We start from the raw sequence: 20,300 nt of genomic DNA on the forward strand, positions 1-20,300 counted from the left end.
TTTCCGTAATCATTTTGTTGTTAATTTTCTGTTTTCTTCGGCAGTCGTTGGCTGATGGTTTCTTTTATGAAACTTTGGTGGTGTCCTTAATAGAACAAGATCGCCGGAGAAACATTAAAATAAAATTTAAAACAAATAAAACTGAACGAAGAAAAATCTCATGGACCGGACCCAATTCTGAAATTTTGTTGATCAGCGACAAATGTTGTCTGTTATTGTGTAAAAGCGTGGTTACGCGGCTAAGAAACCGTCAACAATAGTGGTGTCATTTGATAAAAGCAATCATGCATACAAATGTGCTACAAGGCCATCCGCTCAAATACTTGCGTCTTGCAGCACTACTGTACTCGTAGTCTCTCTTTATAAATTTATTTTAACTGGCGAAGCCTTATTAACTTTTGCACATGAAGTTAACAATGCCAATAGTGACTAGTGCGTACCAGCACCCTTTACGACACTATTTCAACAGCGAGTTTGGGAATTACCCGGTGACAATCAATTTACATTAATGACTAACACTGCAACAATATGGGTTGGGCGATGAATGGTGATTAAACCACAAGGCATTATTAGCCCATAAATAAATCAGGAATTGACAATAGTACTTACTTGCAATTATCTGATAGAGCAACGGCGCAAGGTAATACTTCAATAATATTGACAACAGTCACCAAGGTAACAGGCATCATAAGCGCCGACACTTGATTGCCAGAATTTCAACATTAAAAAATGTTATAAAATCACGGTAATTATATTAGGGTTCATGCTCCGTAAGTGCAAAACAACGGGACATGCACGAATGCTGCACATGCATGCACCATTGTAAGAATTTTTATTGCTGCCAAAATCCAGTAAAAATTACTATGACCATCTTTTCAAATTTCAGGCGTGCAAATAAAATTACTTACCTACATGAAAAGACAAGAAAGACACATCTGAATAGAATAAAAACAAGTAGAAATCGCAGAATTTTTCACCATCAAATTTAAAACTGACGACGCAAATCCACTTCGCGCACTTTGATCAAGAAGGGAAAATACAACTGTTGACACCGTTAAACACAGTATCACCTTATCTATTATCGGATAATAAGAAATACTACCGTTTTTTACCTAATCGAGCAAGGAATAAATTTCGAGGTGCTGCTGCGAGTTACGTCGATCAATGGTGCATCGAATGACTGCTGAAGGCCGTTTCAATGCCTATGCGGAATGTTCGTTTCATCAGAATCAAATTTTAATGTAGTGCTAGTACTCGTATCTAGGCAGCCGAACGCAGTTCAACGCGGTCGCTGTCGGATCATTTCATACGTGAAAGTGCGCTGCGGGCTGTACCGCTCTATCGGCGGAAAAACATTGATAGTTTATGTCGTCCTGTGCACATGTTGGCTGATTCCATCACCACATGCGTCCCGCCACAGAGACTATCCAGACAGCCGAATGACCGCTTCAATCACACTTGCGTGTGATCGAAACCTATTGTCTTTCTGTGTTTGCTTTAATTCTACCGATATCCAGCGATGTTTTATGGCTCGGTAAGATAGATATGGCACGTTTCGTACCACTCCATAAAACCGACCATATCATTTCTTCACAGTAGTCTACGTATTCCTACGTATTCTCCCTGTATTCGTACTGTATTCGCCTCGTATTCCTCCCTGTGCCGACCGTAACATTTCTGTTTTCGCTAAGTCAGCTGCCGTATTCCTACGTATTCTCCCTGCATTCTTGCTGTATTCGCCTCGTATTCCACCCTGTGCCGACCGTATGATTTCTGTATTCGCTAAGTGGGCTGCCGTATTTCTAGGTATTCCGCCTGTATTCTGCCCGAATTCAAGGCGTATTTTAAGTTTTCTAATTCGGAAACCGAAGAATACATTGGAAATACAGGCGGAATACGGGAGAATACGGGGACACACTAAAGAAGACAGCAGTCAGGTCTAAATTAAAGCTATATAATGGAAAATCCCTCCCGATTACAGTAGGAATACAGGCAGAATACGGATGGAATACGTGAGAATACATCTAAAGAGTAAAGATACGAGTATCTTAATCATAGTGGTGAGATTAATATATCTGTGGAGTGTGCCCGTATTCCCACGTATACCAACTGTATTCTGATTGTTTCTATATAGTATTCCATAACTGGCTTATCTAACCTCTGTGACTACTGTCTACTTTCAGCATATTAGTGCATTCCCACGTATTCAGTCAGTATTCACCACGTGTTCCCTGCTGTTCTTGTTAAAAACCTAAGAAACCTAAGAAACCGAGGAATACATTGTCAACACGGACAGCATACGAGTAGAATACGTGGGAATACGGTATTATACAGCAGAGGAAAACGTAGGCAGACGCACTTGCAAAAGCATAATAATGGAGAACATAACGTGAATACAGACAGAATACGCGTGGGATACATAGGAATACGTGGAATACAATCAACAGAAAAAGGGGCCGATTTTATAGAGTGGTACGAAATGGGCCATAGGTGTAGATTAGATTGCTTGCAGGCAGTGGTGTTTGTCGGTGGGCGCGCCGGACCAGCGGTCATTGCTTTATAGGGCTGTTATTCGTTCAACGCTTACTCCGAAGAGCTATTGTACTAGTACAGCTTTTGCCCAAATTAGCTATTCTTGGGCCTGGCGGTAATTCGGAGCAACCAGTAGTTCCAGAAGAAGAATGATTCACTAGTCAGGCGGCGAAACAGGTGTGAAGTAGAAGGTGGACGTAGGAAGTGGATCGAACCGATTGAACGATAACTAGAACTAGAGGTGCGCCAAGGCAACACGCCGCACAACGGTTGAAAATAACAACCAATCAGAAAAAACTTATGTTACGTGGATAACCGAGTCCCTCAGATTTGCGAATTGTGATTTGCCCACAAATTAAAAATTTGACAGGATGATATTTTATAAGAGGAAAAAGCATAACCGTTTGTCAAAAAAAGCCAAAGTTCGTTGTGCTTAAAATTTTTAAAACTAGATAAATTGACATGGAAAACCTGCTGTGCACGAGAGAAAAAAAATCAGGAAAATGCGTTAATTGGAACCCTACAAGATTTATATTAGTAACGGGCTAACCAATGGTACCAAAACATAAGAACTTTCGAACGCCATTTGACGGTCGTTGTGTGGCAAGCACTGTGCAACGTTTGCGCAATTCTACCATAAGCTACCGTTCAATTGGTTCGATCCGCTTCCTACGTCCAACTTCTACTTCACACCTGTTTCGCCGCCTCACTGCTAAACGTTTAGGTGGGAACGGTAAACGAATGAAAAGCATTACGGAATCTGCCACACACTCTACTCTGTGCATGTAATACAACATACCGACGTACCGAGTGGCTAAACAAAATGGCCTTACGGTTTTTTTTCTCGCAATCAACTCACCGTAAAGTAAGCAGCTTAGCATCGTTCGATAGACAAAATAATGGCTACCAAAGTCAATACATTGCTTTCTGGTGCCTCGCAGTCAAAGGAATGATTTACAGTATATGCCAGTATTTGAGTGAAGGCTAAAACTTTAGTTGGCTTGACAGCTGTATCGTTCGTGTTGACAGATCCAAACGCCTCTGCATACCAGATGCGTAATTGTCACTCACAAATTAGGCGCAGAATTAGAATTTTCTGTTTTTTGCCGTCGTGCATGACTTGAGTACGCAATCGTATAAAAATATAAATAATTTTCAGCTAACAATTTACTGTATATGTACACACATTTCCAGTGTTTTTAAAGCACTTTGGAATCTCGCAGCGCGATTTCATGATAATTTTTTGTTTGATATCGTGTTTTAGGGATGATTTGTTCACGAACTGTTTTCAATAGGGCAGAAAGCCTGGGACAAGTTTTCCTCTTTTTAATAAGCGGATTGTATCAACTGTTGCAAGATGTGCCACCTGAGGGCTGGAAGAAGATATTTGTCTGCTACGACAATATTTGCCAATTGAACCGGCTGAAAGCTGCCTGTGAACTGCTTCCATTACCTAAACCATTTGATGAGATGTGGTTGCGAGTCAGCAAAATTATCGACGGATTGCACATTCAAAACCACAAAGATCCAAGATGCAGCAAAGATTATCACCCGGATAATTTCTACTCAACCTATCCAGAGGCGGAAAGGCGGAACACGATGGCAGCTGAACAAACGTTTGCGTGGTTGGCGAAATTCCGGAAACAGCTTAACGCAATGAATAAAGCCAAGCAAATCTTCTTTCTCTATCGAATGATATTACGGCGTAATGTCTATTTGGCAGAATGTGTAACAGAGAAAAAACAGCCGGTCGGTGGTACAATGCGTACATTTACTGACAAATGAAGCCATTGCTTACTCTTCATTGCAGGCTCCTTAGATATTTCCAATTATCACATGGCGGGTGCATTGTATGTTTCAATGTTTCTTAATCTCCAAGTTGACTTATTATTCTTTGTTTGGCCTAGTTATACTAGCGCTCCGTGGGGTTGTGATTGCCCTCTTTCGTAGTTCACGAAATAACAAAATCCCCGTTCCCAGAATCTATCGCCTCGGGCGTCTAATAAGCTGCAGCGCCGCGTTTTTTAGTTGGTACACTAAACCTGCGCAAAATGCTCATTTAGTTATTGGCCCAAATCCCACTTATCACAGCACAGAGCGTTAATATCGATTTTAAGGTAGTTGTGCTAGCCCAAATTCTACGAGTAGTGCAACCCACAACAAAAGAATTCAAAACAACAAAGGAAATTATTACGCGAAAACTTATAGAAGTTGTTATAGACAGTTTTCAGCTTTATTTAGTTGAACTGAAAAGCACTTATAAATCACTTTACTTTGAACTGCATAACGCCAATCAAATCGGCCACCAATCTACTCGGATTGCATTGTATGTGCTCACAAATTATTGGTTAATTTGCAAAAAAATAATTTTTATGTTCGAATTTACAGGCTTTTTAACTTACAAAGTAACCCGTGATGAATTTTTGAAAATCTATGATTTTTTCAAGAAGCGGTTGCATGGGCTACCGAATGCTTGCTTCACTTGTATTAGGTAAACATAGTCTGCAGTATTAACATTGGAGACCAACCTGCACTGCAGTCAGCGCAGTGCTAGTAGCACGTAATGCTATTAAATAGCAGGCAGCTAAATTTTAGCTGTTTAATTCTTGTTTTGCCACGCTCTGTGGACCTTTGCAGATGAAAGTATTGTTGGAATATGGTGTGGCGCTATTCCAGCGTTTCACAACTCGTAGTATTCTAAGTTTGGTGACTATTTCCTTACATGACCAGCAGTAGTTTGGATTCAGAAACGTACTCCGGTTTTCTTAAATTCACGAAGATTTGGGTGGTTTACTTAAGCTGCGTAGTTCAGTTTTCTCAGGTTAAAAATCAACCTTTAGTTTTACGCTCACGCTCACCTTACCATAGAGCATCATTTTACTCGTGCTTTAGCCTTTCCATTAGCCTGTCGTGTCGTGTTAGAATGTTAGAATAAGTCACTTTCACGGCAACATATTAATACTTCTTAATCTACCGCAGTATGGTGCTTATGAATGACCGTATTAGAGCTACAACATGGAATCGATAGACGGTAATGGATGCTGTTTTATACAGGCATCGCGGCGTTGCGGCAAGTATGCCTGACTGCGGTATATGCAGTGTCGCGGTGCATCGCGGTTATATACAGGCATCGCAGCCATCGCGGCGTCGCGGCAGTATGCCTGACTGCGGTATATGCAGCGTCGCGGTGCATTGTGGTTATATACAGGCATCGCCGCAAGTATGCCTGACTGCGGAATGTGCAGTGTCGCGGTGCAACGCGGTTATATACAGGCATCGCGGCCATCGCGGCGTCGCGGCAAGTATGCCTGACTGCGGTATATGCAGTGTCGCGGTGCATCGCGGTTATATACAGGCATCGCGGCGTCGCGGTAAGTATGCCTGACTGCGGTATGTGCAGTGTCGCGGTGCATCGCGGCTATATACAGGCGTCGCGGCCATCGCGGCGTCGCGGCAGGCAGGCCTACCTGCGGCATACGCAGTGTCGCGGTGCATCGCGGCCATATACAGGCGTCGCGGCCATCGCGGCGTCGCGGCAGGCAGGCCTACCTGCGGCATACGCAGTGTCGCGGTGCATCGCGGTTATATACAGGCATCGCGGCCATCGCGGCGTACCGGCAGTATGCCTGACTGTGGTATATGCAGTGTCGCGGTGCATCGCGGTTAAATACCGGCATCGCGGCCATCGCGGTGTCGCGGCAAGTATGCCTGACTGCGGTATATGCAGTGTCGCGGTGCATCGCGGTTAAATACCGGCATCGCGGCCATCGCGGTGTCGCGGCAAGTATGCCTGACTGCGGTATGTGCAGTGTCGCGGTGCATCACGGTTATATGCAGGCATCGCGGCCATCGCGGTGTCGCGGCAAGTATGCCTGGCTGCGGTATGTGCAGTGTCGCGGTGCATCGCGGTTATATACAGGCATCGCGGCCATCGCGGCGTCGCGGCAAGTATGCCTGGCTGCGGTATGTGCAGTGTCGCGGTGCATCACGGTTATATGCAGGCATCGCGGCCATCGCGGTGTCGCGGCAAGTATGCCTGGCTGCGGTATGTGCAGTGTCGCGGTGCATCGCGGTTATATACAGGCGTCGCGGCAGGCATGCTGTCATGCCGCATTAGCAGTGTCGCGGTACGTCGCGGTTATATACAGGCGTCGCGGCCATCGCGGCGTCGCGGCAGGCATGCCGTCCTGCCGTGTCTGCAGATTCGCGGTACGTCGCGGTTATATACAGGCGTCGCGGCCATCGCGGCAGGCATGCTGTCATGCCGCATTAGCAGTGTCGCGGTACGTCGCGGTTATATACAGGCGTCGCGGCCATCGCGGCGTCGCGGCAGGCATGCCGTCCTGCCGTGTCTGCAGATTCGCGGTACGTCGCGGTTATATACAGGCGTCGCGGCCATCGCGGCGTCGCGGCAGGCATGCTGTCATGCCGCATTAGGAGTGCCGCGGTACGTCGCGGTTATATACAGGCATCGCGGCCATCGCGGCGTCGCGGCAAGTATGCCTGACTGCGGTATGTGCAGTGTCGCGGTGCATCGCGGTTATATACAGGCATCGCGGCCATCGCGGCGTCGCGGCAGTATGCCTGACTGCGGTATATGCAGCGTCGCGGTGCATTGTGGTTATATACAGGCATCGCCGCAAGTATGCCTGACTGCGGTATGTGCAGTGTCGCGGTGCATCGCGGTTCTATACAGGCATCGCGGCCATCGCGGCGTCGCGGCAAGTATGCCTGACTGCGGTATATGCAGCGTCGCGGTGCATTGTGGTTATATACAGGCATCGCCGCAAGTATGCCTGACTGCGGTATGTGCAGTGTCGCGGTGCATCGCGGTTATATACAGGCATCGCGGCGTCGCGATTGTGTCCGCGACTGTCGCGCGATAAAAGTTTGGTACCGATTGAGCCAGTTCTATAACATCTTGCACATGTTTGTACGTGGCTTGGAAGTATAACACTCGAAACTTGTAAAATACGAAGTGCTCGTCACAATGACTAGGAATGCCACAAAAGCCAAGAAGGTAACGCCGGATTAAAATCAAACTGCCGGAATAGCAACTGAAGGTCTGGTAAAGATCTGAAACCAATGCGGAATCACACCATCCACAAGAAAACCAACCCATTAAGTAAAAGTTAAAGTGTGTTCACCGAATTCAGCAGGATGTTTTGATGATGTAACATGCCTAATATCTTGACCAGCGTATGAGCGCGTCAGACAGAACACGAAGAACACATCCGAATCACAACACCCAGAAGAAAACCAACGACTGAATGAAAGCTAAAGTCGGTTTATGAGAATTCAGCAGGATTTGTTGATGATGTAAGATGCCTAATATCTTGACCAGACTATGAGCGCGTCAGACAAAACACGAAGAACACATCCGGATCCGGATCACAAAAAAACTCCTCTGCTGTAACTTGCCCGCTACATTGCATTCGGCCGATTGCGCCGCGCACAGCATTCACAAAACAACGGCACCGGCAAATCGGCCATGATTACCTTTGCCTTTTTTAACTTCACCTTTACCTTTGCCTTTGACGCCGTCAGAAACGTACCGTCCCATTTAACCTCCCAAAACGCCGTTTTAAATTACCTTTGCCGTCGGCTATAACCGCTGCATGACACACCACCGTCAAACACTTTGCCATTTTCGGATCTTATAGTCGTTATCCAGGTTGTGAAATTATTACTCTTATTCATTATTGGTAATACAAACATTAAACAATAACATGGCAATAAATCTAAATTCGATGATTGTGACCGTCATTACGCAGAAATTGGATAACTTAAACTTTAAAGGTTGCATCGATTTGGAAAGGACTGTGGGCTGCAATTCTGAACCTGCAATGCAAAAAATTTTAGAATTTGTTGAAAAAGTCGGCATCCTTAATCTGGTTGATGCTTTAGCGTTCTCCTGCACCTAGACATAGTTCCTTCAGTCCCGGGTACTGTAACAAAAGGACCAAAGGACAAAGCACTAACATTCCAGGTGCTATGATCATAACCCATTGGCTGTAGGCTACTCTAGGATACCATTCAGGATACGTGCCCCGCTGCAAACACCTGTAAATCGTCGCCATAGGCAGAAAGCGATGGAATCGACACAGGGAGCCCGTGTACTCCTCCAAGGAAATGGTGATGCGCCCGCTCAGCACTGGCTCATACAGCATCGTGTTCCATGCTGCGCAGACCGCGCGCAGCCCCATCTGCGTCACGGTGTCCAGCTGCGAGAACACCTTCATGAATAATTCCCCGGGAAGCGCCTTCTGGTCCGTCCCTGTCGGGACCTTGTCCGTCAGCTCCGACACACTGACCATCTCCTCGTCAAAACTCGCGACGGCCGCCTGCAATCCGTGCAAAACTCGTAACCAGATCGTTTTCACACTCAAAGTGATCGTGATGCCTCACCAGAACACGCCGCGTCCAGGAATCGTCTCGTCGGGAGTGACTCGGTCGACAAATGTACACCACTCGGCCGTCGACGACATCCACGACGGCAACCGTGCAGTCCAGCGCATCCAGTTCAGACCCGGTCAACCGCTTCATGAGCGCCTCGATTTCTTCCGTAGACAGGGAGCGAAATACGTCGTCCAGCTGCAGAGTCTGCTTGACGAAGGTGCCTGGGCCAACATGATCCAGCACTGTGTGGTAATCCGAGGCATCTTCGGTTCCCGTCGTACGTTTACGCTGAAGGTGAGCCAGCCGCAGCAGATTCAGCTCCGTTTGCACTGTCCAGCGGATCCGTTCGCTGGGAACGAAATCGGTACACGTTTTTCCGCTGCAAGGGCGTCGCCATTCGACGACGATCCCGTGCTGCATCCCGCGTCCGAAACTGACGGCTTGACCAAGGACCCGCATCCACGGTCCTAACCTTGTCTCCTCCACGAGTACCTCCACGGGAATGTTCGGGGATTTCTTCGAGCAAATACGAGCCACATCCGCTTCGCTCGTTCCGCTCAGCACAAGCATAGACGGTCGAACGGGACGAATTCACGGCGTCGGTCGGGGCAGAGCAGATCCACGAAGAGTCCGTCTTCAGCCGCGTCCACCACACGCGCGTACCGCATCATCCCGTCGTCGAAGAGAACGTCCACGGCGTTCTCGCGGTGCATTCCGCTTGGCATTCTTCAGGATGCGTCGGGACTCGAAAAGGGAAACACTTGCGCTCATGCGCAATGCGCCACCGCGTACAAAGCAGGATGCGGTCCAATAAACGCCTCCCTGCTAAAAACTTCGATGCAGAACGAAGTCGAGGCAGAAATTCAGTTAAAGATACGCTTCAGAAATCGTTCAATATAAAGCACAGTTTATTACTTAACGCGGAGTGGCTAGCAACTCGGTCCTTCTGCGGAAACGGGCATACCATCGACGCGTTACAGTTTTAGACAAAACCGTAGAATATAACACATAAAGAAATGATTTTTGTACTTTAAAATGGGTTCAGTAACAGTAACACATTTATTGTTGCTGAGAAATTAGCTTTTAAATTGAAAAATTTGAAGTCGATTTTTACAGAGTACAGATGTGAAAAAAAATATTCTGCAACGGCCATTTTATAGAGCGAAGTATTATAAGCTTATTATACGGACAGAATTTTGATTGATAAAAAACAGAAAAAGAAAAAAAATCGGGGGTGCCAAAGTAGTGCTTGGGGCACTCTACCCCTGGATATAATTGACCATATTTGCCGAACAAAACCCTAAACAGAAATTCTGTCCGTATAATAAGCTCAGGCTGCGGTACTTTATTTATTGCGATTTTATTTGTAATTTTTGGCAAACCAATGTATTCACAGCTGATTTTCAAAGTTTTTTTACGTTTTGTTCAGTGTTAGCTTGCAGAAGTATACCTCTTTCACGGCTTTGGTGCCGGTACCGAGAGTTGCTGGCTGCCGCACACAAAAGCACATGCACATGTGGAGCAACGCAGAACAGGCAGGCAGCCATATAACATTCATGCAGACTGATGCAGTCATAGACACTAAAACAAAAGACTGCAATCAGACGGCAGATTTGCGTTTATGGCGTCTTTTGTTTCTCTTTCTTTTCAACAAACTCAACAAAGCTGGATGGGGCAGTTGCAGATTTTGATCGCACCTGATTGCGATTACTTCAATGCTAACCACCGATGTCGGGGGCGATTGAAGGAATATGCCATCACTCACAATAAGTGCGGCGCAACCCATTATTTTGCGGTTCACCTTACGTGCCCCCCTCTACCACTCGTACAACTTTAATTTTTTTCTTGTTAACGAAAAAAGATACACTCATTACAATTATCGCATTATGTAGTATAGAAAACGCCCTGTAAGATGAGCTAAGGTAATTTTTGGGAATTATTTTGAAAATTCGCTAGCCACTTCACGTTTAATTAGATACGAGAATATTAAACTAGAACTGTGTCGTAAAATGCCTATAATTTTACTATAATTATCAATCTTGCATTTACGTACCGTGAAATAAAAGCTTCTTAATGTGATGAACTCCCTTAACAAAATGTAGAAAAGTGTTTGCTGCTCGACTGGCTGACAAGCGGTGGAGAGACACTGGCTGTTAATTTATTGCCGGGAACGTCCTGTCACAGCTGGACGTACGTACAAGCGCGTTTGATACCAATCAACGCTTTACACTGCCCCTTTTCTCAGACTATTCCCGTCCGTCATCTTTCATTTGCCGCCACGATTGGCCAAAAATCGGTAGTGTCGTCAGAGCTGTTCCTGTACCGTTGTACATGAGAAAACTGATATTATTACTACTCAGGCACAGCGCCATCGGCTTTTATTTCCCATAGGGGAGGCCAATCTCCGGTACGTCATTGCGCAGCAGGTTGTAAGCGTGCTACACTCCGAGACGTACACTGGGCGCTGGATCGCAGCAGGACTGTCCGAGTCTGGTTGATGCGACGTCGTGAGCGTCTTCGTAGGATCCATTACTCCGGAAAGACCTTTTAGGTTCCTATCAGCCATTAGCTACACGAATGAATTGATCGTCAAAGCTAACTTACAAGTTATTGTGAAAATTAATATCAAATCCAAAACTGCCAACTGATGAGCTGCGTTCTTGCACGGTTTTGACTGTTAATCACTGTCACAAATGGGAAAAGTAGCTGCCGTGCTCGATGAACAGTGTGGTGCGGTGACCACGCCTCCTGCGCACATCGCAGTGTACTGGCACCACCTTGATTAATGATTGGCTGGTGGAAATTCGGTAGCTGCTTTGTCAGCGCCATGGGATTGCACAGCGAGTAGCGTCACAAATCCAGCCCAACCAACTAGCGAACGGACGAAATTTTCTCTGCTTTGTACTCCGCAGGCTTAGCAACCCTCGTACGTACAGGCACAACTGTGACGTCGTCAGGACGCTATCAATTTTTAGCCAATGGCAGTCGCCATTGAAAGATGACTGACAGGAATAATCTGAGGCTAGGAGCAGTGTGAGTCGGTGAGTGGCAGCGAAGGCGCTTGTACGTACGTCCAGATGTGGCAGGGCGTCAGTCTCCCGGCAATAAACAATTACTGAATAACGAGTGTCGGTCTCTCATCCGTTTGTTAGCCACTAATATACATGCGCTTGGTTCTGTTGGCAGTGTTCGAATTACTCTACGTTAGATTTAGCGTTCATATCGACTGCGCACTCGACGAACTGAAGTGGATGCCATTACTAGTATCTATCCTTTTGACAACGGTTTCGAATGCGTAGGACACTTTCCGAGTTTCTTCGTCGAGCGTTTACGCACATCCCGAAAGCGCTACGGTTTTATGTATCTATACACCATCAAGTGCCGCGAAAAATGTAAGACGAAAGGTCACGAAGCGAATGACAATACCAAAAGGTCACAACTGACCTTTGCACTAAGTTTGCTTATAAGTGCTGTATCTTATATATGGCGCGCAACTTTTGGATAACTTTATAGACATCACTTATTCAGTTATATGTAAATTACAGTTCTCATGACGAACTGTGGTGATTTGGTCTGCTCGTATTTCTCCCGCGAACGGCCGGAACGGGTGCATTTTCTCAATGTTACGGTAAATAATCGCTCAACCCGACTGCCGACTGGCTCGGAATTCGGTGGCGCACTGTGAGATGCCATGGACGCGGCGCTGCCGGTACCTGCAAAAAACTAACGCTTTAATTTAAATAAGCAAAGATATAGTTTATTTTCATGCAGGTACCGAGTAACCAAATGCTGCACGAGCTCTTGGATTGGCTGAAAGGGAAGTTGGACGTGGAGCGAATTCTCAGGCAAATCGTTTGCAAGGTACGAATCATCAGTTACGGTTTGTCCTTTGTGCTGTTTCCTGACTTGAAAAACACTGCACGATATACGTGCTTGCAGATGTTGTGCGCGCTGCAGTCGGCCGATCCGCGACCCTCGGATTACCGCGGGAAGCAGTGGTGCGTGGAGGGTCTGCAAGGTTTGCTGTTGGAGAAGCTGTCGCACATCGCCCGCCACTTCCTATTCATCTACAAAGAGTCACTTCCCGGCCGTCACACTGGGCGGCCGCGCGCCCTTGACCAATGCCGGACGACTTTTAACTAGCAATCTGTACAGATCGCGGCAACTCTGTTCTTCTTTCCATTTAGTTTGCTGCGTCAGCCATTTTCTTCCTTTTTAGGCCGGGCAGTTCGGATAGTACGTATACTGGCATAAGATTCAACATTATTGCTTGGTGACAGTTGAAAGCATTTTTCGGTCTGTACAATTCCGCGGAATCGTTTCCGTGAACGTGAATCACAATACTGTACAATACATACTACAATTACCCGATTAATCTCGCATTCGCCGCGTCTCGACGACCGGTCATTCAGGTTGTGGAAGCGTCAGAAGGATTCCGGGGCAGATAATGGGTTGTACGTTCCTGACCGTTGTTACGACAACGATGTCATTCGCGCACCTTAAACGCGGAACGCCTGGTTCGACGATTCGCAGGAGCGAGCGACTGTGCAGGGTATAAAGGGCAGGCGACTGCGGGACAGACAGTTACAACTGGCGGAAATTGGTCGGCCCGCGCTCAAGCTCTGACTCTAACTCAGACTCTGACCGCTTAAACTCTGACTCTGACTACTCAAAGTCTGACTCTGACTGTCCAAACTCTGAATCTGACTGAATAACCTTAGAATAACTTAAGAAACCTAAGAAACCTAAGAAACCTAAGAAACCTATTAAGAAACCTAAGAAACCTAAGAAACCTAAGAAACCTAAGAAACCTAAGAAACCTAAGAAAACTAAGAAAACTAAGAAAACTAAGAAAACTAAGAAAACTAAGAAAACTAAGAAACCTAAGAAACCTTCAGAGTCAGAGTCAGACTTTGAGTAGTCAGAGTCAGACTTTGAGTGGTCAGAATCAGAGTCAGAGTTGGAGTCTAGGCCTCTCTTGGCCCTTGAACCGTCCAAAAAGCCCGCCGTCAATCTTGCTCGCCCGGCCGATCCGTTCTCGGATTACCGCGGGAGCAAATAGTGCGGCCTGCAAAATTTATTGCAAGAGAAGCTGTCGCGCATTGTCCAGGTGCAAGAGTAAGAAAGCAAAAAAATTACGCCCGGTGTGCTAATGTTGGCGGCGTGCTGGATCTGTGCCGCTACTCGCTGGACACCCCCATTGCGCTGACCTCCCGGCGGCTGGCCGGTGTGTGCCCACCGCAGCAGCTCAAAATTCAGCCACTGAGATTCAGCAGCTAAAGCAGCCACTCCGTTTCAACCGGCCAAGTACACTGCGATATGCACAGGAGGCGTGGCCACGGCACCACAATATGCATCGGACATGAGAGTTCGATTTGCCCCAATCATCACAGTAGTTTCATATGTGATTTGCAGTCAATACCGAGCAGGAACGCATTTCATCAGTTGGCAGTTGTGCATTTGATACTTCGCAGTAACTTGTCAATTAGAGTTGAAGAAATTAATTTCATTGGAGTAACTAGCGGTTTATCGATACTGAAAAGGTCTTTTCCGAGTAATGAATCCTCCACCGAAGAAGCTCAAGGCATCGCATCAACCAGACCCGGACTCCGCTGCGATCCAGCGCCCAGTGTACGTCTCTGAAATTAGCACGCTTTCAACTTGCTGCGCAATTGTTATTGCAAGAGGGAAATAAAAACCAGATGTGAATAGATGTTAATATTTGTTCCTCCATTGCAGAATGGACCCACGTGGGCAAGGACGCTGCGAGCGCCGCATCACCGTACTTCGGCACCATGTTCACGGGTATTTCCGAACCGAACCAACTATGCAACATGCCTGGCGGCATCGGCTGCTTCAACACGGTCCAGGTGGTGGACGAGGACGGCTGCCTGCGCTACGGCCGCGTCGTGGACGTGACCGTCATCGGGTTCTTCGTCGAGCTGCGTGGTCCCCGGCGGGAGCGCCGTCTGTTCCCTTTCGGTCGCGTCTACCGGCCACGCCAACTCAACGAAGCCGCTCTGGCTGGAAAAGCCGCTGCGGAAACCGGTCTGCAAGTGCTGGTTCGCGAAACCCCGTCCGGTCATTGGATCTGGGCTCCCGTGGAAAATATCCGCGTGGGACGCGGTGAAGCGGCCGTTGTGCAGTGGAGGACGAACGGCAGCGATGTGTCCTACACCGATATCGTGCCCGTTGATCGTCTGCGCTGGCCGTTTGACCCCGCCCATCGTTATCAGCACATCAAACCGGGAGCGTTCACTAAACGCAGCGTGCGGTTGGATGCACAGTTCGCTTCTCTATCAGCAGACGCGGCCGCCGCGATGGTCAGGGCGGCCAGCGCGACGGATTCCTTCGGCCGACTGGAGTCGCGAGTGGCCATGGTGGGCATTGTCAACGGCCGCTTGGATATTCTCTACGCGCCGCAAGACTGGAACAGTTGCGACGCCGAGGACCGCGAATTCGTGGTACGCTCACCATACATAATATAGTAAAACAGTTTTAGTAAGTACTCCAACACTACTTAGATGAGTGTTTTGTGTCGATTTACAGGAGATATTGGCTCATCTGGATCTGAACCTGAAACACTGTCTGGAAGCGTCGAAGAATCCCCCGGAAATTGCCGACTGCAGCATGTTACCGGCAGAATTATGGACGGAAGTGTTCTCCCATTTGGACACGGTGACGCAGACGGCGCTTCGCCTCGTCTCGCCGGACTGGACCGCCATCCTCACAGGACCGACACTGACCGCCGCCATCGTCATTACCAGTCAGAAGAGCGCACGTTTCCGCTACTACATCTCGGCGGTCCTCTTCAAATGCCTCAGTCCTGGCTCCCAGCACCTCGTCCTGACCGATTGGGAGGAAGACGTGGACATGGGAGACTTAATGGCGCTGGCAGGCACGATTAACTTCGTGGCGGCGCAGCATCCCGGCGTGCGCCTGCAGGGACTGTGGCTGCGGGGCGTCCGTCTGCAGTTGCTGCTCAGCGACGTCCAGGAGGCGCTGCCCTGGGACGAACTCTGTACGCTGCACGGAAAGTATGAGTCCTCTGATCTGCTGACAGATTATCATGGGGATTACTTTGTGCGCCTGCGGGATTTCACCGAAGTGTATGGTCGTCTGCCGTGTGACGCCATTGGCTTGAAGGACTGCTCGCTTCTCCTGGGATGCTCCGTCATCCATCTGCTGTGGCAAACCCGCACACTCGCCTTCTTACCGGCGCGCATCGGTGCATCGCGGATGGCGTTGGGTGTCGGTTTCGCTTGCGCACTGTGGCAGACCTTGGACACGGCCGCTGCGGAACCGTTCGGGCCAGAGCGGAAGGAAGTGGCGCGGTTGCTGGATTCTGCCAAAGACCCGACGAAGACGGCCCAGAAGATGGTCAACACCGCGGTGTGCCAGGTTAGACTGACTAGCTGATTTCAACTTTTTTAGTCTTACAGTAAAGTTCTTCATTAATTTACTTCATTCTGATTGATTAATTTGATCATCAAGTTGCAAGCGGCCGATAAAGACAATCGTCGGTTGGTTAATTGCAGGTGTTGTGTGCCGTGCAGTCGGCCGATCCACGCCCTTCGTCGCACTACCCCGGGAAGCGGTGGTGCGTGGACGGTTTGCAAGATGTGCAGCTGGAGCAGTTGTCGCGTTTGACGCGGCACTTTCTGACCCAACTCTGAATGTAGGCATCCCCCCCAACCATGAAGTCTGCCAGCATCGGCCACCGCGCAGTCTCATCTTTCTTTTCTCTTATTCTGCAATTCGGAATGCAGTTTGTTCTTTTTTATTACTTTTTTTTGCAATCTCATGCTATATTTTTTCGCTCTTAAAGTAACTGGGAATGGTCGCCGGACTTGCCGCGGCTGAACTTGTACTTTCTTCCATGTTCTTTTAGTGGCTGCGAGCACGAATTATTTTGCTCTGTGGAAGTTATTCCTCTTAGTTTTTAAGTAGAAGCTGATGCAAATAAATTGCCGATGTTAGTCATGTTATCGAAGCTTTGTCTTAAGAATTATGGAAATAGCAGTCCGTCTCGGCGTCTGGCGGATAGTGATATCCCAGAAATTCGCCATCCGCACATCTTTAGAAGCAGGCTACGTGGCGCTATGGCGTACTGAAGCCGTCCGATCAAGTTCACAAAACACCATTTATTATCAGTTTACGGTAAAGGTCATTAGACACTAATACACGTATGAATACATACGCTTTCCTTGTTGGCAGCGCTCAAGTTTCTCCACGGTAGAATGACTGTTACGGTAAATCTTAGAAACGGCTTCAGCGCGTAGTACTGTATGTGCGTGCCTCGCTGTGCTGTCCCCGTGTCCAGCGCACATATGTAAAAATCGCTGCATCGCTTTTCCCTTTTATCGCGTTTCTGTACTGACAAGTTTGCTGCGTAATCACTCTGATGTTTTCGGATAAGAGACTACTGACTGATTTTGGGCAGGGTTGTTTCATATCCAGTTACATCCGTTCTATTCAGAAAAAAAGAAAAATATTTGGGTTCATATCCGCGAATGCAGGTTTTGCTTGCTTCTAATCATTAACAACTTCCAAAGAGGATTCTATACTTATATGCGCAGTGCGCTCTCACATCGACTGCGCACTCGACGAACTGAAGTGGACTACATTGTCCTACGGGAGACGGTTTCCATTCGGGGAACCCTTTGGGTGACAGGGCGTGAACTTAAATAAACAGCCGTAGAACTGTCGTATTTGTTCAGACCGTCAGTTATTAGTATTCCGTGGTTTTCTTCCTGGGACACGGTCAGGCCATCTCCTGACAATTCCTACTCAATAAAAATAAGCAAACGACCAAAACAGCTTGTTTTGGTCGTCATCGGAACAGGTACCTCATTGTCACTGTGACATCGTACTACTGTAGATGATAATATTGAAAAGAAATAAATGCTACTCAATACCGCTAATCAAAGAAATGGCGTGCCAGCGCACGTAAGAAATAGGAGCAGCTGGAGCAGTTATAGCAGAGAAACAATCCATCGCAACTCCAACAACAGAGGCAATGCAAGCATACAGCGGAATCAGCGACACAATGCACACTTTCGGTTAGGATTGGCAGTGCTGAGAATCGTCTAAGCGTAGATGAAGGTCCACGTCATATGGCACAGACACCCTGAGCGACGGGACATAATGATCAGAACGGCGCTTTTCGGGACGCCAACCAGGGAAGGAGCAGGAGAAAATGCTGAGTCATCCGCGATAATTGCTCCCACGGCAACTGTCGCAGGCCGTCCACGCACCATTTCTTCCCGCGGAAAGGCGACAGGGGACGCGGATCCCTTGACTGCACTCCGCACAGTACCTATCAACACCCAACACGGTTAATTCTTTCGTGTGAAGTGATAAAGTGGACAGATGCAGAATAAGCGAACATAGTGAAACTGACCTGACAGATATCCTCCCGTGTAGTCCCGCCCCATTGGTCGGATGTGGCCAGCAAGTCGGTCAAATGCTGCAGCGTGAAGCCATGCGTCTTCGTCAGGCCCGCCTCCCACGTCTGCCACAGCGTCGCGCCGAACTTGCCGCCCAACGGGACTGGCGATTGACAGGAATCCGCTGATATGTGGGCACTGAGGAAATCCGTGTGGCCCCAGGCTGACCGGCGATCGGGCAGGGCGCAGACCAGGACCGCTGGGCACTGCGTCAGGCGCAGGGCGACAGACGGCAGACCGGCGTACACGTCCACAAAATCCTGTAGGCGACTGTAGCACTCGCCGTGAAAGTTCTGGACCGGCTTTTCGTCCGCGGCCGCGCTGCTCCGATGCCGGACACACTCCGTCGGCTTCGCTGGAAACCCGTTGATTACCAGCCGCAGCGTCACCCCGCGGAAATGCAGACATCGCAAGCGGATACCGGAATGCTGCGTTCCCCCGTATGCAATCATCCCCGCCAGTGCCATGACGTCATTCATGTCGAAATGCCATGCGTGCTGCGCCACGACGACTATATCGCGGGTGTGGGCGCGCAGGCAGTGATAGATAACCGCGGCGTTGTGATAGCGGAAATGCCGGTTGTGTCGCCGGCAATTGCCTGTAAAAATACCGATCGTGGCGGTCAGTGTCGGCCCAGTGAGGAGGTGGTTCCATGTGGCGGAGACCGAGCGGAGTTGCGTCTGCGCCAGGGTCTCCAGATGGGAGAACACCTGCATCCAGATTTCCGATGGCAGCACGATCGTGGCATTCGTTTCCGATGGTGTCTCCGGCCAGCAAAATTCTATGGTGTCCTTGAGATTATCGACGGCCATCTAAACAAACAACCGGAAGAAAACTGCACATGTTTGGTAATGCGTTTAGAGGCATGCTAGATACACCGTCGCTCGGCTGTTCGAACCGCATCGATACTAAAACATCCGCGTGCTATGCATCTTTACCAGAAATGAGCGGTCGTCATCGCCCCCTAGCCACCCCGAGGGCCGGTACACCACCTCCAACCGGTTGTCCACGAGGTCCACCGGGCACACTCCAGCATCTTGCCAGCCGTACCGCACCCGCCTACGTTGGAGCAGGACCTGGGTCTCTTCCAGCGAAAGTGCCGGGAACGTCTGCTGCAGCTGGACGCAGCGCTTGACAAACGTTCGCGGTGCGACGCACTCTTGCTGCTGGGTCCGTTTCCAGTGCAGCCGCTCGACGGGAACGATAGCGGTGTGCGGCACTTCACTGCCCCTATTCCTCCACTGCACGACGGCCGCTTCAGAGCTCTGGCACCGAATGTGGGCAATGTCAGCGTCCCGCCAAATCCACGGACCCGACGGTCCGTCGCGAACCAGAACGCGCAGACCCAAGTCTGCGGCACGTTTCGCCGTCAGATGGTGGTCTTCCAGGGGGCGGGGCTAAAAGATTCGGCTGAAGGGATAAAACTCGCGACGTTGTTGCGGACAGAGGAGGTCCACGAAGAGGCCGTCGTCGGCCACGTCCACAACGCGGCCGAAACGCAGGAACCCGTCGTCGCCCAGAACATGGACGGTGTTGAAGCGATGAATTCCGCGGGACATGCTTGGCGTTGATAAATGATTTGGCTGTGAATACGAACAATATCACTTCGCGTTCACAACAGATCGGTGACAACTGAGTCCGAAGCGAACTTCAAAGTCTGCAATACAAACTCACTCACAAACCACCGTGTGTACATCGATAGTGACATATAAATGTATACTAACCGAAACGCTGCGAACGACCAGTCCGAGCAGAAAGGCTACAAACGCTGGACGATGGGCCCCGCCTATTTAGGGCGCAGTGTACGGTTCTTAGTAACGACACCCATCATGCCGATTCGATTAACAGCCGATTCGTGCCATCACGTCGATTCGTTCACTAAAGAACAACGTCATTACGGTGCATCCAACTGAAGCGCTG

General features: G+C 48.6%; 1 protein-coding gene across 1 annotated transcript; it reads left to right on the forward strand.

The window, feature by feature from the left end:
- Positions 1-1,418: 1,418 nt before the first annotated feature.
- On the forward strand, positions 1,419-4,353 carry LOC129598418 (uncharacterized). The gene is made up of 2 exons (XM_055496310.1): positions 1,419-1,534; positions 3,828-4,353. The coding sequence occupies exons 1-2, from the start codon at positions 1,440-1,442 to the stop codon at positions 4,315-4,317; spliced, it is 585 nt and encodes a 194-aa protein (XP_055352285.1). The 5' UTR covers positions 1,419-1,439; the 3' UTR covers positions 4,318-4,353.
- The last annotated feature ends 15,947 nt before the right edge of the window (positions 4,354-20,300 follow it).

This window comes from Paramacrobiotus metropolitanus, unplaced genomic scaffold, assembly GCF_019649055.1.
Source record: "Paramacrobiotus metropolitanus isolate TYO unplaced genomic scaffold, Prichtersi_v1.0 Parri_scaffold0000121, whole genome shotgun sequence".
In the NCBI taxonomy this organism is placed as follows: domain Eukaryota; kingdom Metazoa; phylum Tardigrada; class Eutardigrada; order Parachela; family Macrobiotidae; genus Paramacrobiotus; species Paramacrobiotus metropolitanus.

Bases quoted from the DNA above. Each gene is read 5' to 3' on its own strand.
- LOC129598418 (XM_055496310.1), top strand. From the start codon at position 1,440: ATGACCGCTTCAATCACACTTGCGTGTGATCGAAACCTATTGTCTTTC. The intron at 1,535-3,827 runs GTAAGATAGATA...TGTTTTCAATAG, and splicing joins CAGCGATGTTTTATGGCTCG to GGCAGAAAGCCTGGGACAAG.